The sequence below is a fragment of the Drosophila subpulchrella genome, chromosome 3L (genome assembly GCF_014743375.2).
Source record: "Drosophila subpulchrella strain 33 F10 #4 breed RU33 chromosome 3L, RU_Dsub_v1.1 Primary Assembly, whole genome shotgun sequence".
Classification (NCBI taxonomy): Eukaryota; Metazoa; Arthropoda; class Insecta; order Diptera; family Drosophilidae; genus Drosophila; species Drosophila subpulchrella.
The window spans coordinates 10,587,413-10,603,282 of NC_050612.1; the positions used below are offsets into that span (position 1 = coordinate 10,587,413).

General features: G+C 43.7%; 6 protein-coding genes and 1 non-coding gene across 9 annotated transcripts; 3 read left to right on the plus strand and 4 right to left on the minus strand.

Moving 5' to 3' along the window:
- The first annotated feature begins 844 nt into the window (after positions 1-844).
- LOC119554571 lies at positions 845-3,468 on the plus strand. Its single transcript, XM_037865543.1, has 4 exons — positions 845-1,251; positions 2,108-2,489; positions 2,553-2,689; positions 2,745-3,468. Exons 1-4 carry the CDS (start codon positions 1,108-1,110, stop codon positions 2,832-2,834), a joined length of 753 nt encoding a protein of 250 aa, XP_037721471.1. The 5' UTR covers positions 845-1,107; the 3' UTR covers positions 2,835-3,468.
- LOC119555745 lies at positions 1,321-1,591 on the minus strand. The gene has a single exon (XR_005219935.1). It is a non-coding gene; the product is annotated as a U11 spliceosomal RNA (small nuclear RNA).
- On the minus strand, positions 3,462-5,490 carry LOC119554570 (gustatory and odorant receptor 63a). The gene is made up of 3 exons (XM_037865542.1): positions 5,232-5,490; positions 5,020-5,169; positions 3,462-4,745 (listed from the first exon to the last, which is right to left on the minus strand). Exons 1-3 carry the CDS (start codon positions 5,439-5,441, stop codon positions 3,636-3,638), a joined length of 1,470 nt encoding a protein of 489 aa, XP_037721470.1. The 5' UTR covers positions 5,442-5,490; the 3' UTR covers positions 3,462-3,635.
- Positions 5,491-5,909: 419 nt separating this feature from the next.
- LOC119554973 (ragulator complex protein LAMTOR4 homolog) lies at positions 5,910-6,531 on the plus strand. The gene is given in 2 exon segments (XM_037866101.1): positions 5,910-6,117; positions 6,177-6,531. Coding segments are annotated over 2 exon segments (486 nt in total). The 5' UTR covers positions 5,910-5,971; the 3' UTR covers positions 6,517-6,531.
- Positions 6,467-8,175, minus strand: LOC119554972 (vacuolar fusion protein CCZ1 homolog). Its single transcript, XM_037866100.1, has 4 exons — positions 8,035-8,175; positions 7,881-7,978; positions 7,025-7,815; positions 6,467-6,963 (listed from the first exon to the last, which is right to left on the minus strand). Exons 1-4 carry the CDS (start codon positions 8,116-8,118, stop codon positions 6,488-6,490), a joined length of 1,449 nt encoding a protein of 482 aa, XP_037722028.1. The 5' UTR covers positions 8,119-8,175; the 3' UTR covers positions 6,467-6,487.
- Positions 8,176-8,499: 324 nt separating this feature from the next.
- On the minus strand, positions 8,500-13,164 carry LOC119555154 (polyubiquitin). 3 transcript variants are annotated; one of them, XM_037866380.1, is made up of 2 exons: positions 13,009-13,164; positions 8,500-11,754 (listed from the first exon to the last, which is right to left on the minus strand). In XM_037866380.1, the coding sequence occupies exon 2, from the start codon at positions 11,741-11,743 to the stop codon at positions 8,540-8,542; it is 3,204 nt and encodes a 1,067-aa protein (XP_037722308.1). In that variant the 5' UTR covers positions 11,744-11,754; positions 13,009-13,164; the 3' UTR covers positions 8,500-8,539. The 3 variants fall into 3 exon arrangements, with proteins under 3 accessions (XP_037722308.1, XP_037722309.1, XP_037722307.1); XM_037866381.1 differs by lacking the exon at positions 13,009-13,164 and adding an exon at positions 12,864-12,882; XM_037866379.1 differs by lacking the exon at positions 13,009-13,164 and adding an exon at positions 12,515-12,657.
- A 377-nt stretch (positions 13,165-13,541) lies between these two features.
- Positions 13,542-15,477, plus strand: LOC119555155 (very-long-chain enoyl-CoA reductase). Its single transcript, XM_037866383.1, has 4 exons — positions 13,542-14,066; positions 14,223-14,439; positions 14,941-15,056; positions 15,124-15,477. The coding sequence occupies exons 1-4, from the start codon at positions 13,696-13,698 to the stop codon at positions 15,326-15,328; spliced, it is 909 nt and encodes a 302-aa protein (XP_037722311.1). The 5' UTR covers positions 13,542-13,695; the 3' UTR covers positions 15,329-15,477.
- Positions 15,478-15,870: the final 393 nt, after the last annotated feature.

A 15,870-nucleotide genomic window follows, 5' to 3' on the forward strand; every position in this document is an offset into this window, starting at 1 on the left:
TAAATTGACTTTTAAAATGCAAAAATTTATCATAGCAACGGGCCGCGGCTCGAAGGGGGAAGTCCCGAGGCAACTTTAATTGCTTGGGCAACGAAAGCAGTGGCAACTCTGGCGGAAGCTTTGAAAAGTCACAAAAAAGAAAGCTCTGTGAATGGGGCGATAAACATCTGCGCGGCTTCAAGAGGAAAACAACCCCCAAATTTCTTCGCTTATGGGGGGTAAATTAATAGAAGAACTTTTTTATACCCTTTAATGTTAATATTATAATTCAAATAATATTAGCCTTTCGAAAGACACAAAGAATTTTTGAAATTATATATCAAGATCACCAAACTTTGATTTTACCACTAAATAATGAGCCATGTACAACATTGAAGTAATTTAGTTCAGAAAAAGTTCTAAAAAAAAACAATTAATTGACTTAAGATATCTTAAACCTTAATTGATTTAAGTTGATTGAATTTTTTATGTATTGCAATTTAACATGTATTTTTGGTTCAATATATAAAATATAATAAGATCTTGAGCTAAGGACTATATTTTTATAGGAAATCCATTAAGTTTAATGTCGAAATTTAAACAAGTGTTATATGGTCAAAATAAATATGAATTAATTTTATTTAAAATACAAACTTTTAAAGATATACCCCATTTAGTTGATGTAGATATGATCCAATAAGGAAAAGTTTAAGAATGCTTTCAGAATATTTGAATATATAAAAACTGGTTAAAATATATTAAAGGGTGGCAAACCTTATCACATAGTCAACACACCTATTCCTAGATAATAAAACAAAACACAGTCGCCAAAGCTTTCCACATAGTCAAAACATTTCGCCAACCTTGGCACTCAACGTTGTTATATCCATATAGTTTTTGTTGATTAATTCAGCAGTGCAGTTTTCACCCAAACCAGAGGGAAAAGCTCCGGAAAAGTTTGGACTGCGTGGGTGTTGTCCCTCTCCGCCTTTTTCGCGAGGTCTCCAAGTCCAATTGCATGACGAAACAGTCGCGGAACAGTTGCGTCGTTTCTTGATTAGCTGAAAGCGGGAAAAATCCATAAATTGATTCAGGGAAAAACAGGAAAATCGGGAAAACTCCAACAAAATGCTGCTGCCGACTGTGAGCGGCTCGTCCGCCGTAGGATGCAAGTGGAAAAACTGCTGTCGCCGCAGCTGGGAAATGCTGATGGCGCCCGTATCGCCCAAGAATCTAAGGACCACGGCCCTGTTGACGAGCATCTATCAGTTGGTGAGTTAGTAAAGATATATCCCCTGGGCATACCGATTATATAAGCGAACCAGAAATGAATACATCAGGAGGGGCGCAGCGCACAGGCACGCAAGGGGGATCCGGAAACCCCCCGAGCAATCCATGATATGCAGCCGCGGCCCCAGAACCAAAAATTACGCACTGGATATGCAAAGCCATACCCCACTGGGCGCGCAAGGAGCCGTCGAAGGCGGCAATGGTACGCTCGCCCCCGCCCGCTCCTGGAAACCCAGGGGCGGAGCGAAGGAGACGCTCCTGCGGCGCAATGCGTCTGCACTTGTGTTCAGTGATCGAACGTGCCAGGACGAGCGCCCTTTTTACGCTTTGATTGGAGAACTAGGGGGAGTCATGTCAACAGCTGCCAGAACCAGTTGGGAATTGTTGGAACAACACTCGGTTGTCGTTCAGTTTGAGGGGTGAATAGGGGTGGTAACCTCAGCTGATCGCTGGGATGTTCCGGTTTTCGGCAAAACTAAATATTATGCGGTTTGGATATGGGAGATCTGAAAGCTTTTCTTATAAATATCTTATGTTTTGAAATGGGAATTATAATAGTATACGTTTCCTAATTACAACGTGCCTGTCTATACGCCTTTAACATATTGGAGATCTAAAATATTTTCTAATAAATATGTAGGTACCTTAAGTAATAAGTGTTAAAACTTAAATTTGGCTCGTTATATAATAAAAAATTGCAAAAGATTTTGTGTTTAGACTTCCAATATTAATAATAATATACTATTTTTTTAAACTTAAAGTAATTTTATCATAACCCAATAAATATTATAACCTTACAGAGGTATTAATACTAAAAAATATATTTATTTTCCCCCAGTTAATTTCGCACTGCGCCCTGTTCCTGGTTCTTTTGGGACTAGCCCATGCCGAACAGATGTGCCAGGTCTTGGAGCTGGACATCCTGGACCAGAAGGACAATGGTTTCTACAACATGTCGCCCTTCCACAATGATCTTCGCCTGCAGACCGCTGCCCAATTGGCGGCTGCCACGGAAAATCTACTCTATGTGATGGCTGGAGTGGCGGGAACCTATGCCCTGAGTGCCATATCCCTGTTCTTTGGGGTGTACAAGAATCGACCGGGATTGATTATTCCCTGGCTGATCGTAGAGTTCCTTTTGATGGTGGGACTGGGAGCTTTGGTTTTCATGCTGAGAGATACGAAGATAGTGCAATTGCTGGGTGGCCAAGTGCCCTACTGTGAGTTTAGATATTATACAGCAATTTAAAATATATTTTGAGATGTCCCATCTAATATTTCAGTTATCATCTGCTACGTCTTGATCTGCATGGATTACTGCAAGTGGTATGTAATCCATAGTTTCTACCAAAGCTTGCGTACCATGAACAAACTCAGGGAGATTGCCACTGTGGCCATACCTTGTCCAGCTCCAGGAGCCGTAAGTTGAGATCTAAAAATCCATAACCTCTTTAAATAATCTCCTTATCCACCAGATACCCTATCGATTCCAGCGCGAGCATATGTATCTGGGCAGCAATGGTTATAAACACATCCTAACCGAATCTCCCGATGGACAGTGTTAAATAAATGAAGAGAGATTGAATTTTTTGGAACTTCCCCATCAGGTGTCTTGATTGCAATTGTACTACAGTTTCTGTATTGCGAAAATGAGTGTGATATGGTAATAGAAGAGATACTATTTTAGATAGCCAACGGATATGGATAGAGGGGCATATTAATACATATTACAAAGCGTATAAAACTCGTCTATATCCCAAAAGGAGAGGCAATATCGGCTTGCCGCCAAGTACATAAACTATTTTTGTGTAGAACTAACTCCTAAAGTTAATCCAGCACCTAAATGCAAGGTAGAAAAAGAGGAAACGAATTTTAATAAATATAAAATTATTAGTCACAGGCAGTACTTGAACTCGGGACTTCCAAGCAAAAGCCGCACACTCAATCCTCTGGGCTACGGAAAAAGCTCAAGCCGGATTTTGATGTGGGAAGCTTGAAAAAGTTAAGCTTGTCTGAATTGGCATTCAAATAAATAGCAACGAAGTTTAAAGTTCATTTTCTTTGTATAAGTAAGAAAAATTTACTAAATATGCCTTAAACTCAGTTAAATAGAAAACAATTTAAGTATTCTTGTTTTGTAGCACAGAACAACAAACGTATGAATATCAAATAAAAGTGCAAAATTGTAACATATCCTAAGAACTTATTTTTATAACCTACGTGTACGTACCTTTTTTAAAAATGGTAATGTATTATAGGGATTTTTAGTTTTAGGTGCTTTTATTATTTGGCCTCAGCTACAGATGCATAACATTAGGTTTATCTATTTAGCCTAATGCTTAATCCTCATGATTTTTAAGTGTCCATTAACCCTTCCTTCCCTTTTGCTTGATAATTGGTGGTGCCATTGTGGTTCCTGCAGTGGTGGTGCTCGGAGTGGTGGCTCCCATTAGGCTCATATCATTATCCAGGCTGTCCATTACAAAATCCACAACGGTGATATTAGTAGCGCCATCGGGATCTCCCTTATCTGTGGGAATACTGATTTGGAACTGCAGCAAAACCACCAGATATGTGACCATAGTGGTTAAAAGTCCCTTGAAGAGACTTCTGTTCACGTCAAAGAAACCCCCGCAATTAATGATCGAGGGATTCATCTCGGTGGCTCGCAAAAACATATTAATCTCGGTCTGGGCATCCGAATTCATCCAGTTTAGCTCAACCATCAACAGTTTCTTTTGAAAGTTAGTTCGCACATTAACCGAAGCATAATGTGCCTCATCGCAGATATAGAAAAGTAGTCCAATGTTCCACAAGGCCGTGATAGTAAGTCCTATGTCCTTGATGCCAAATCCCTCAGAGAGCTGGGACATTAGACCATAAATCGACAAAGTGATGATGAAGAACAGGTAGAGACTCATGAAGACAAAGGTGTAGCACATGGCGTTTCCAGTATCCCGGGTCAACTTGCTCAATCGAAGCCACAAAACCCGATAGTCCGCCACCATGGCAGCGGGTCCAATGTGTTTCAAGGCCTTCTGGAACCTCTCCGCCAACAAATGGGCCGTAATACTCATGGCCTCGCATATGAGGAACCACCAGGCACCTAACATGGCCGTCAAGTTATCCAGGATGCAGTAGGGCACCACCTGATTTATATTCAAATCCGACATGGTAATGTGGGTGATGACCACCGATAAAACCGAGAGGATCGGCAACACGGTGGCTATATAAACCGCCTTCTGTCGGAGTTTCAATGGCAAACTATGACCGGAGATCTGGTAGTACAACACCTCGAAGTCATCCCAATCGTTGAAGAGTCTGGCTATTTTTCTGGCCTCATACCACAGGATGGGTATAATCATAATGGGCAGGATGTTGACCAGAAACAAGTAGGCAATCACCGCCTCTTCGAAGGGTCCACTCAGGGATCGCACAATGTGGATGCGGTTGTTGGCCACATAGCCCACGTAACACTGGAGGAGATGGTATTTAAGTTAATTATTATAATTTACACAATTTAATTTAAACACTAAAAATATTTTTTGCTTCCCAAAAAAATCACGATTATGGTTTATAATATTTAAGGGTACCTAAATCTTCAATATTATATAACATTCATATTTTTTCAACCGAAATTTTTGTTTAGTTAAGTCAACATATTTTTATATAACACAGAATTTGTTTTTCCATAAAAAGGATTTTTTTAGTTATAGTAGTTTCTAAATTATTAACAAAAAATCCACTCACCGCCAGTAGCACAAAGAAAACCACTGAGTAAATAAAGGAGGCAGAGTTCATTTCGAACTTTGCACGGGCAGGACCACGTCGCACTATAGGTAATACTCCGATAATCCTTAGGAACCAGTTGACAGGAGCTATGTTCCTGTAGAAAACACTCTAGAAGCAGGAATAACCAGCTCTATAGGGGGAATTTATTAGCAGGAAGAACCTCCACTCACCGGCGTAAACTCCGGATTATTGGAGGCCGTGCTGTCCGAGCTCTTTTTCCTGTCCATCGGCGGCGCCTGGTAATCCGCATCCAAACGCTCCGCCAATCCGGTGGAGTACTTCCGAACCCCGTACAAATATGCCTGGGCATTGGCACTGTTCAGGGGTTTTGCGTTCAGGAACACCGCGTCGGCTTTCTTGCGTCGATAGTAGTTGGCCATTCCGGAGAGACTGTGTCCGGAATTTCCTTGTCCATGGCCTTTTACCACTTTTTTCGGCCAGACGTAGGCATTAGCCATGCACTTGCACACGCCCCCATATCGACCACGCCCCCTGTTGACTTAGAGCCGGAGTTTTAGTTTCCTGTTGATGTGCGTTGTTTGTCTTGTGAATGCATTAACCTTAGCCCGGTGTCCCAATTTCGAATTTGTGTCAATGGCGCGCAAGCGTCGATTTGCAACACTGTCGAGGGAGGTTTTGCAACACTCAACTAGGGTTGCCAGGTTGCCAGTTCTGCAATTTTAATTTTTAGTATTTTTAGCGAGTTACTGCTTTTTTAAAAGTTTCTTGTAATTTGAAGGCTTTTAAATAATATTCTGTTAAGTACTTCTTTGTTTTATCAAGAAATAGGCATTCAATTTAAGAGCTATCATATTATAAGTAACCAAAGTGACGGCGTCTGTGATTTTCAACACTCTGGTCACACTAGAGGGTGTGGGTGAAAAAAGATAAATAATAATAATAATAAAAAATGGACAGGGAAAAGTTGATTGTGTCCAATCAAATTGGCTACCTGATACTTAAGGAAGATGGAGCAGTCCTGGAATCTGGCGGAGACCTCAAGAACGATGAGCGCAGTGCAAACGTGATAATGGGATTGCTAAATCTCACAGAGAGGTGGGTTCCGGAAAAACAAAGACTCCAGGGCTCTATTGATAAGTACCCCTATATCTTAGCATCGACGAGTCCTTCATGCCGAACAGCAGCTGTGAGAGGATCACCATCGACTATGAGCAGCACTACTACAGCATCTGCATGTCCAATCGTCGAATATACATCGTGAAGATCAGCAAATCCCATAATGGAGTCACCACAACCACCAGCTCCTCCTCCTCCAACAGTGTGTATAACGATGCCAGCGACTCCGGGGCGGTGCTGGCTTGAAATCCGACTTCGGATGCCCGATCCACTTGCAGATTCTGTTGGCAGGGAACCGGGCAAAGACCCCACAATTGGCGCACTCCCATTCTGTATCTGATCCTCCTCTTTATTTGTCAAAGAATACATCATCTGTGAGCTCCTGCTCGAAAATGCGTCTCGCTTCCTGGGTCACATCCAACAGGGTGGCCTTGCTGTTGCACAGGATCACATAGTATTGCCTGTAGTTGCAGCGCCTCTTCACAATCCAATAGTCATTGGTGGTCTTCACCTGAAGCTCCTCGGCAGGCGCACTCTCCATCTCCTCTTTCTCGCTTGAATTGGCCAGATCCGCTATAATGCTAAGGACATTGCGTGGTAATCCTTGGGGCAGATGCCTCTGAAAGTTTGTATGGTGCTGCAGACTCTGTTCGTTGATGAATAGGTACTTGGGGGCCATCTCGCCGGTGGAGTTTTCCTGCCCTGTGGCACCCACTGCCTCCTTGTTCAACTCGTTGGTTATATCCCGGGCCAGGGAAGTCAGTTGTGGAGCCATGTAGCCATGGAGCTCGTCGTACAGCTCTTGTTTGGGTGGAGGTTGGTCAGCTGAAAGATTAAGAGTGTTTATAGCCGGGTTGGCTATGGTTTCGATTGAACTCCAACATACCATCCAGAAACAAGCAGAGTGTTATGTGCAGAGCACGATAGATTAGCAGGTAATAGGGCTTCGCTTGCTTCTCCAACGTGACATAGACCTTCAGGGGATGATCCCCCTCACTGACAACCTCCTGACCATCACCCTCGCCTTTCTGATTTCTGACGAATCCTCCCACCTGGCATTCACTTATGCTCCTCTTCAGTGAGGGACTCACTGCAATGGACGAGTTGATGGCCTCCGCTTTCAGCACATGCTGCACCACATACGAATGCAAGCTGTGCAGATCCTCCGGTTTAAGTTTTCCACCACAAAGGACCTGCTCCTGGTAGAGCATTATGCTCTGCTTAATGACAGGAAAGGTCTCGCCCAATGTGCCAAAGTTTTGGGCACGCAGAAAGAGCGATTTGTCTAGGGGAAGATATTGTATGGAATGCAACATGTCAATGATATCACATTGCGAGGGATCCTTCAGGTTGGTCAGGTGCTGATCGTAGAATTTAAAGAGCTCCTGACAGAGCAGTTCCCTTCGCTTATCCGGATTCGATTCTTCTTTACCGAAGGAGGAGAAACTGCCATGTTGAAAGCGAAACATTTGAAAGCATTGCCTTAGGATAGCTCTATAAATCCTGTCGGAGATCTCTGCCCCCCGATAATCGGCCACCTCCACGCCCTCCTTTAGTCGCACCTCCTTGGGCACATTTAAGACCAAAACCAGCCAATATCCTGGCTCTGGTTGGTAAAAAAGTTGGGTAGTTTTCTGGGTGTGCAACGCCTGACAATCATCTTCAGAGGTAAAAGTTCTGGAAAAGCAGGAAAGTCATTTCTATTACTCACTTCTCCACGAAGTACAAAGTCCAATAAATACCCCGTAAACCTTATAATGGCCTCACTCAGTCCCACATCCTTGATTTTTGTGTTTAACTCAATGTCATTTGGATGGTAGTACAAAATCTTTTTGTGTTCCTGCAAATATTACTCATTTAGGGGCGTTTCCTTCGCTTGGCAAATAATAAACCCACCTCTCCTTCAATTTGGCCAAAACTGGAGTTGAATATATAAAAGCTACGCAGCGTTATTTCAACGCGTTGCAATAATTTAGCCATTTTTTGCAAATTATCAATTTACTTTGGCAAAAAGTAAATAATGAAAATGCACTAACGCCTCCTTCTTGGACTTCTTCCAACCAGGGCCGCATTAAACCAAATCTAGTATTTTTGGTATTTATCTATCAAGCGCGCCAAATTCAAATACCATTCCATTAAAAACCACAACAAATTTCAAACAACTTCTCATTTATTTAAGTGTATTATGAATTTGAAAAGGAAATTTGGTTATATTGAACTAATAGCCATAACTAAAGTGATATCTTGGTTTGTACTGGGAATTTTGAATTTTAATGCTGCCGCCCCTTCCAAAACTACAGAAAGGGGCGGGGCCGCCGTCTATTGCTTGCTAAAATTGATCTGAATGAGTCTTGGGTAAAGTGCGTGCTAAGAATTGTGTTTATTTGGAAATGTATTCAGTTTAAGCCTGGATTCCACCGCGGAGTCGGAGCACCAAGTGCAAAGTGGACTCCTTCTGGATGTTGTAATCGGACAGGGTGCGTCCATCCTCCAGTTGCTTTCCGGCAAAGATGAGACGCTGCTGGTCTGGGGGGATGCCCTCCTTGTCCTGGATCTTGGCCTTCACATTCTCAATGGTGTCGGATGGCTCCACCTCAAGAGTGATGGTCTTGCCGGTCAAAGTCTTGACAAAGATCTGCATTCCACCGCGCAGACGGAGGACCAAGTGGAGGGTCGACTCCTTCTGAATGTTGTAATCGGACAGGGTGCGTCCGTCCTCCAGTTGCTTGCCGGCGAAGATGAGACGCTGCTGATCTGGGGGGATGCCCTCCTTATCCTGGATCTTGGCCTTGACGTTTTCAATGGTGTCCGAAGGCTCCACTTCCAGAGTGATGGTCTTTCCGGTCAAAGTCTTCACGAAGATCTGCATTCCACCGCGCAGACGGAGGACCAAATGCAAGGTCGACTCCTTCTGGATGTTGTAGTCGGACAGGGTGCGTCCGTCCTCCAGTTGTTTGCCGGCGAAGATCAGACGCTGCTGATCTGGGGGGATTCCCTCCTTATCCTGGATTTTGGCCTTCACATTCTCGATGGTATCAGAAGGCTCAACTTCAAGAGTGATGGTCTTTCCGGTCAAAGTCTTGACAAAGATCTGCATTCCACCGCGCAGACGGAGAACCAAGTGGAGGGTCGACTCCTTCTGGATGTTGTAGTCAGACAGGGTGCGTCCGTCCTCCAGTTGTTTGCCGGCGAAGATCAATCGCTGCTGATCTGGGGGGATTCCCTCCTTGTCCTGGATCTTGGCCTTCACATTCTCGATGGTATCAGAAGGCTCGACTTCAAGAGTGATGGTCTTGCCGGTCAAAGTCTTGACAAAGATCTGCATTCCACCGCGCAGACGGAGAACCAAGTGGAGGGTCGACTCCTTCTGGATGTTGTAGTCAGACAGGGTGCGTCCGTCCTCCAGTTGTTTGCCGGCGAAGATCAATCGCTGCTGATCTGGGGGGATTCCCTCCTTGTCCTGGATCTTGGCCTTCACATTCTCGATGGTATCAGAAGGCTCGACTTCAAGAGTGATGGTCTTGCCGGTCAAAGTCTTGACAAAGATCTGCATTCCACCGCGGAGACGGAGGACCAAGTGGAGGGTCGACTCCTTCTGGATGTTGTAATCAGACAAAGTGCGACCGTCTTCAAGCTGCTTTCCGGCGAAAATCAATCTCTGCTGATCTGGGGGGATTCCCTCCTTATCCTGAATCTTAGCCTTTACATTCTCAATAGTGTCGGATGGCTCCACCTCCAGGGTTATGGTCTTTCCGGTCAAAGTCTTCACGAAAATCTGCATACCACCACGAAGACGGAGAACCAAATGCAAGGTCGACTCCTTCTGGATGTTATAATCGGACAAAGTGCGACCATCCTCAAGCTGCTTTCCGGCGAAGATGAGACGCTGCTGATCTGGAGGAATTCCCTCCTTGTCCTGGATCTTGGCCTTCACATTCTCAATGGTGTCTGAAGGCTCCACTTCCAGAGTGATGGTCTTTCCGGTCAAAGTCTTCACGAAGATTTGCATACCACCACGCAGACGGAGAACCAAATGCAACGTCGACTCCTTCTGAATGTTGTAATCGGACAGGGTGCGACCATCCTCTAGCTGCTTTCCGGCGAAGATGAGACGCTGCTGATCTGGGGGGATTCCCTCCTTGTCTTGGATCTTGGCCTTCACATTCTCAATGGTGTCCGAAGGCTCCACCTCCAGGGTTATAGTCTTTCCGGTCAAGGTCTTCACAAAGATCTGCATTCCACCGCGGAGACGGAGAACCAAATGCAAGGTCGACTCCTTCTGGATGTTGTAATCGGACAAAGTGCGACCGTCCTCAAGCTGCTTTCCGGCGAAGATGAGACGCTGCTGATCTGGGGGAATACCCTCCTTGTCTTGGATCTTGGCCTTGACGTTTTCGATGGTATCAGAAGGCTCGACTTCAAGAGTGATGGTCTTGCCGGTCAAAGTCTTGACAAAGATCTGCATTCCACCACGCAGACGGAGAACCAAATGCAAGGTCGACTCCTTCTGGATGTTGTAGTCGGACAGGGTGCGTCCGTCCTCCAGTTGCTTGCCGGCGAAGATCAGACGCTGCTGATCTGGGGGAATGCCCTCCTTATCCTGGATCTTGGCCTTGACGTTTTCAATGGTGTCCGAAGGCTCCACTTCCAGAGTGATGGTCTTGCCGGTCAAAGTCTTGACAAAGATCTGCATTCCACCTCGCAGACGGAGGACCAAGTGGAGGGTCGACTCCTTCTGGATGTTGTAATCAGACAAAGTGCGACCGTCTTCAAGCTGCTTTCCGGCGAAAATCAATCGCTGCTGATCTGGGGGGATTCCCTCCTTATCCTGAATCTTAGCCTTTACATTCTCAATAGTGTCGGATGGCTCCACCTCCAGGGTTATGGTCTTTCCGGTCAAAGTCTTCACGAAAATCTGCATACCACCACGAAGACGGAGAACCAAATGCAAGGTCGACTCCTTCTGGATGTTATAATCGGACAAAGTGCGACCATCCTCAAGCTGCTTTCCGGCGAAGATGAGACGCTGCTGATCTGGGGGGATTCCCTCCTTGTCCTGGATCTTGGCCTTCACATTTTCGATGGTATCAGAAGGCTCAACTTCAAGAGTGATGGTCTTGCCGGTCAAAGTCTTGACAAAGATCTGCATTCCACCGCGGAGACGGAGGACCAAGTGGAGGGTCGACTCCTTCTGAATGTTATAATCGGACAAAGTGCGACCATCCTCAAGCTGCTTTCCGGCGAAGATCAGACGCTGCTGGTCTGGGGGAATTCCCTCCTTGTCCTGGATCTTGGCCTTCACATTCTCAATGGTGTCGGATGGCTCAACTTCAAGAGTGATGGTCTTGCCGGTCAAAGTCTTGACAAAGATCTGCATTCCACCGCGCAGACGGAGGACCAAGTGGAGGGTCGACTCCTTCTGGATGTTGTAGTCGGACAGGGTGCGTCCGTCCTCCAGTTGCTTGCCGGCGAAGATCAGACGCTGCTGATCTGGGGGGATGCCCTCCTTATCCTGGATCTTGGCCTTCACATTCTCAATCGTATCGGAGGGCTCCACCTCCAAAGTAATGGTCTTTCCAGTCAAGGTCTTCACAAAGATCTGCATTTTGGATTATTCTGCGGGTAGAAAATCGAGAGATGGAAAATCAGTAAAAATTCAGATCTGTTTCGCTTGGTGAAAATACACAAACTGATGAAATTTCTCGTGTGAGTAATCGAAATGACAGTCAATTTATCGACGCCTGCTTTTTAAGTTTCTATCGTTTCGTTTTCTTCCCCTTCCCTTAGTCTATTTCAACAAAGAAAGATGAAGAAACGGGGTAACAAAGGGAAATTGAGAGATTTTGAAACCTTTGTTCCGTTGCTACGTCACTTTTCGTTGGTGGTGTGTGTGCAGCTCAAAATGCATACATACAAATTGTTCGTGTGTATACCGATGACGTCAGAGCATTGCAAGTAATTGAAAATTTTCAGACGTGGCCTTATTTAAGAAAATGTTTAAGTTTCAGCTAAAATAACACCATTACGTTAACAAAATCCTTGAATTAATTAAATCAGTAATGCAAAATGATACGTGTGTGCGTTAGTTCTCGAATATTCAGTGCGTCATTGTGAATTTCGCAATCTGCCAATAAATCTTGGCGAAGAACAATAAACACGCAAGTTTTATTTATAGATTTGTTTGTGCTTTGCTGCCAATAAATTGGGAAAGAAGTAATGCGTAGCTGCCAATTTTTAATTTTCTAATTACGCAGAGGGTTGAATAAGAAAGGAAAAAACAAAATGGCCGAACAAAGACCTTGAACTGCAGTTTTTGCTTAAGTTTTCCACTGGCTTTAACCCGTTGTTATAAAAGACGATACGATATTAAACTTACGTTTTCTTGTAGCTTCCAAAAATGTTCTTTTTATTTTACTTTAGTCACCAACTAATTAAATAATATATTCTCTCTGGTTGGATGCGTTTACTTTTTGCTTGTACTTGCTGCTGCAATTGTCAGATGATTTTAAATAGGACCGTTCGCGGACGTGGCTTATATACCCTCGGTTTGCGGGAAATGTACTAAAAAATACCCCACAATTTAAAAATTACACCAATACACTACAAACGATCGGAGGTCGAAACTTTTTAAGCATTTGAAATACAAAAATCTTAAAATTGTTGAACTTGTTTTAATTTTTGAGAAATCCACTTTTCGTTCCTTTTTTTTTTTGTTCTTAACTCACCACAATACAAAATAATAAAATATTTTCAAGACAATTTCAAAACGAGACCTTGATACCGCACTGACTTGACCGGCTGAATGAAATTCTTTGTCGAGCTAACCTACTTTTACTGTGACATCGAATTCAAGGCCACCTTTGAACTTACCAAAGGTGAAAGTCCAACGTTTGTTTTAATATGGGTGTTTTAAGACCTTTGCTACTATGTTTTTGTATGGCACTGTCTTCTCTACCGGCTATAATTTTGAAACACACAACTTGACTGGCAAATTTTAAAGTAATTTTGGATGGAAGGTGGAGGTGTTTCAAAAGTGTGATGTAGTGAGTGTTATGGCAACGACTGCTTTATATACATTTTGAATTCTATAACTTGTTAGGTGATCTATTACCATATTTAACTTATAAGGAGTGAGTCAAGTTTAGTAAAGAATTTTCAAAACATAGCGTTATACAAGGGGTATTTCTTAACACGAAAATATTTAAGAAATAACAAGTAATATTTGGATAACAAGTAATATTTGGAACCACATCGAGTTTACATTGCTGATATATTCATCTGCATATTTAAAAGTACTTTGACTTTCTCACAATACGCAGTGTTTATATTATCTTGTCCAGGCATTTTCAAATAAATATAAATTTTTTATTCTAAAGCAAATTCTTTTGAATAAAAAAATAGCAGAAAAGTAAATTTAAAAATATCGCACAACCCAGTTGGGTGACCATATCTTTGGTAATTTTTCGCACTTCCCGCTACGGTCATACCACGGCCCACCTGCTATCGGAATCGGCGATTTTCGATTTTGGACAGAACTGAGTGCAAACCGGACGCAAAATGGAGCTCGAGATTGTCAACGCGAAGAACAGCAAGCCCTACGGCAAGGTGAAGGTGCCCTCCGGCGCCACGCCCATCGGGGATTTGCGCGCCCTGATCCACAAGAGCCTGAAGCAGACCCCGGATGCCAACCGCCAGTCGCTGCGCCTGGAGCTGAAGGGCAAGAGTCTGAAGGACACGGACACCCTGGAGTCCCTGTCCCTGCGCTCCGGCGACAAGGTCTATGTGAAGGATCTGGGTCCCCAGATTGGCTGGAAGACCGTCTTTCTGGCGGAATACGCCGGCCCCCTTATCGTATACTTGATCTTCTATTTCCGACCGGAATTGGTATACGGCAAAGCGGCCACTCTGCCGATTTCCCTAACCACCCAGTGAGTAATAGAAAGTGGCCGCTGAAATCTTTCGATTTTCGACCTAATCGACCTCGTCGCTTATGCAAACTAAAACGCAACGGCTCTGCATAATTATCCATGAACTTTGGATGGTGGTTCACCCAGTAACCCGCTTTCTTTTCTCGTGCTCCTCAGCATTGCCGCCGGCTGCTATACGGTCCACTATGTGAAGCGTCTGCTGGAGACCATCTTCGTCCATCGCTTCTCGCACGCCACCATGCCGCTGCGGAACCTCTTCAAGAACTGCACCTACTACTGGGGATTCACCGCCTACGTCTCCTACCACGTGAACCATCCGCAGTTCACCTCGCCGTGCATGTGCACCGTCTGGGCTGCTCTGGGCGCCTTTGCCGTACGTATTCGGGGCTATGGTTTATGGATTTGGGTTACATGTTTCCATAATGTACCGGTTTTTGCATATCGAAACCTTTTGTTTGATAGAGCTGTCTCTTATTTGGCAAATACCCATTGATCAGGTTTATTTTAACAAATTTGAAAAGGTTTTTATACCCGTTTCTGGAGATTTATTTGATTTTAAGATAGTCTTCCTTTCTTTAATGGTACCAATGTTATTGTTGACTCTTAAATGGAGCCAATTGAAGCAAAAATTACTGATTAATGTGCATTCTTTGCATCTTATTGGTTGGTTATAAGATAGATTACAAGATTTGTCACATTACTAATTGGTTAAAAAACTAATAGCTTTTGCTTATGGTAGGTTTAACTACTTTATTATTTTAGTTTATTTTTATTTAGTTATAAAATTAGCTGGAATAGCAAACTAAAGTTTCATTCATATCTAAGTTATCCAATTTATTGACCCATAAACTAACCGCACATTTTCGACTTTCAGCTCTGTGAATTGGGAAACTTTTCGGTGCACATTGCCCTGCGCAACCTGCGTCCCCCAGGCACCAAAGTACGCAAGATTCCCGTGCCCGATGCAAATCCCCTGACCAAGCTGTTCAAGTGAGTAAATAGTAAAACCCTCATTGGCTCAAGTACATATATTAATTTGCATTTCCCCGAACTCCAGCTTGGTTTCGTGCCCCAACTACACCTACGAGATCGGTGCCTGGGTTTCCTTCTCCGTGCTGACCTCTTGCCTCGCTGCTTATTTGTTTGCCTTTGCTGGAGCCTTCCAGATGACCGTCTGGGCTCTGGCCAAGCACCGCAACTACAGGAAGGAGTTCAAGGACTACCCTCGCCAGCGCCGCTCCATCTTCCCGTTCGTCCTGTAGGATGGATTTGGATGTCCCCATGACGCATTCGCTGTATTACCTATTCCACATTACACATTTATACATCTTGGGTAGCGTTTAACAGGGTAGTTGTCTAGTGAACTTTGTGCTTTCGTTGATTTAAAGCAAATACAAATTGGAGAAGCGTATGTTTAACGTGTTCATTTTTCGTCGATTTTTGGACTTTGATCGCATGGGCAGGTCGATGAAGCGTGGGTAATCAGTAATAGTTTAATTAGGGTCTTTGAAAGGTGCGCCAGGTGTTCGATTTCAAAAAGTATGTGAAGCAACTCTGGGCTGGGTTTGGAATAAGATTTAATAGTTCTTTTAATATTTTCTAGCGCTTAAACGCTTAGGTAATATAAAGCTTTCTTATTTTGAATAAACAAAGTTGGGGGGTTGATCAAGTCACAACTCCTCTGATTTTATTGTGTACTTCGAAAGTTGTTAGCTTATTATTGTATTAGTTTTATTTATTTATCATAAACTTATATTTAAAATGCGCGCCTTCTAGAGTTGCCACAGTGCAGAACTCTGCTAAG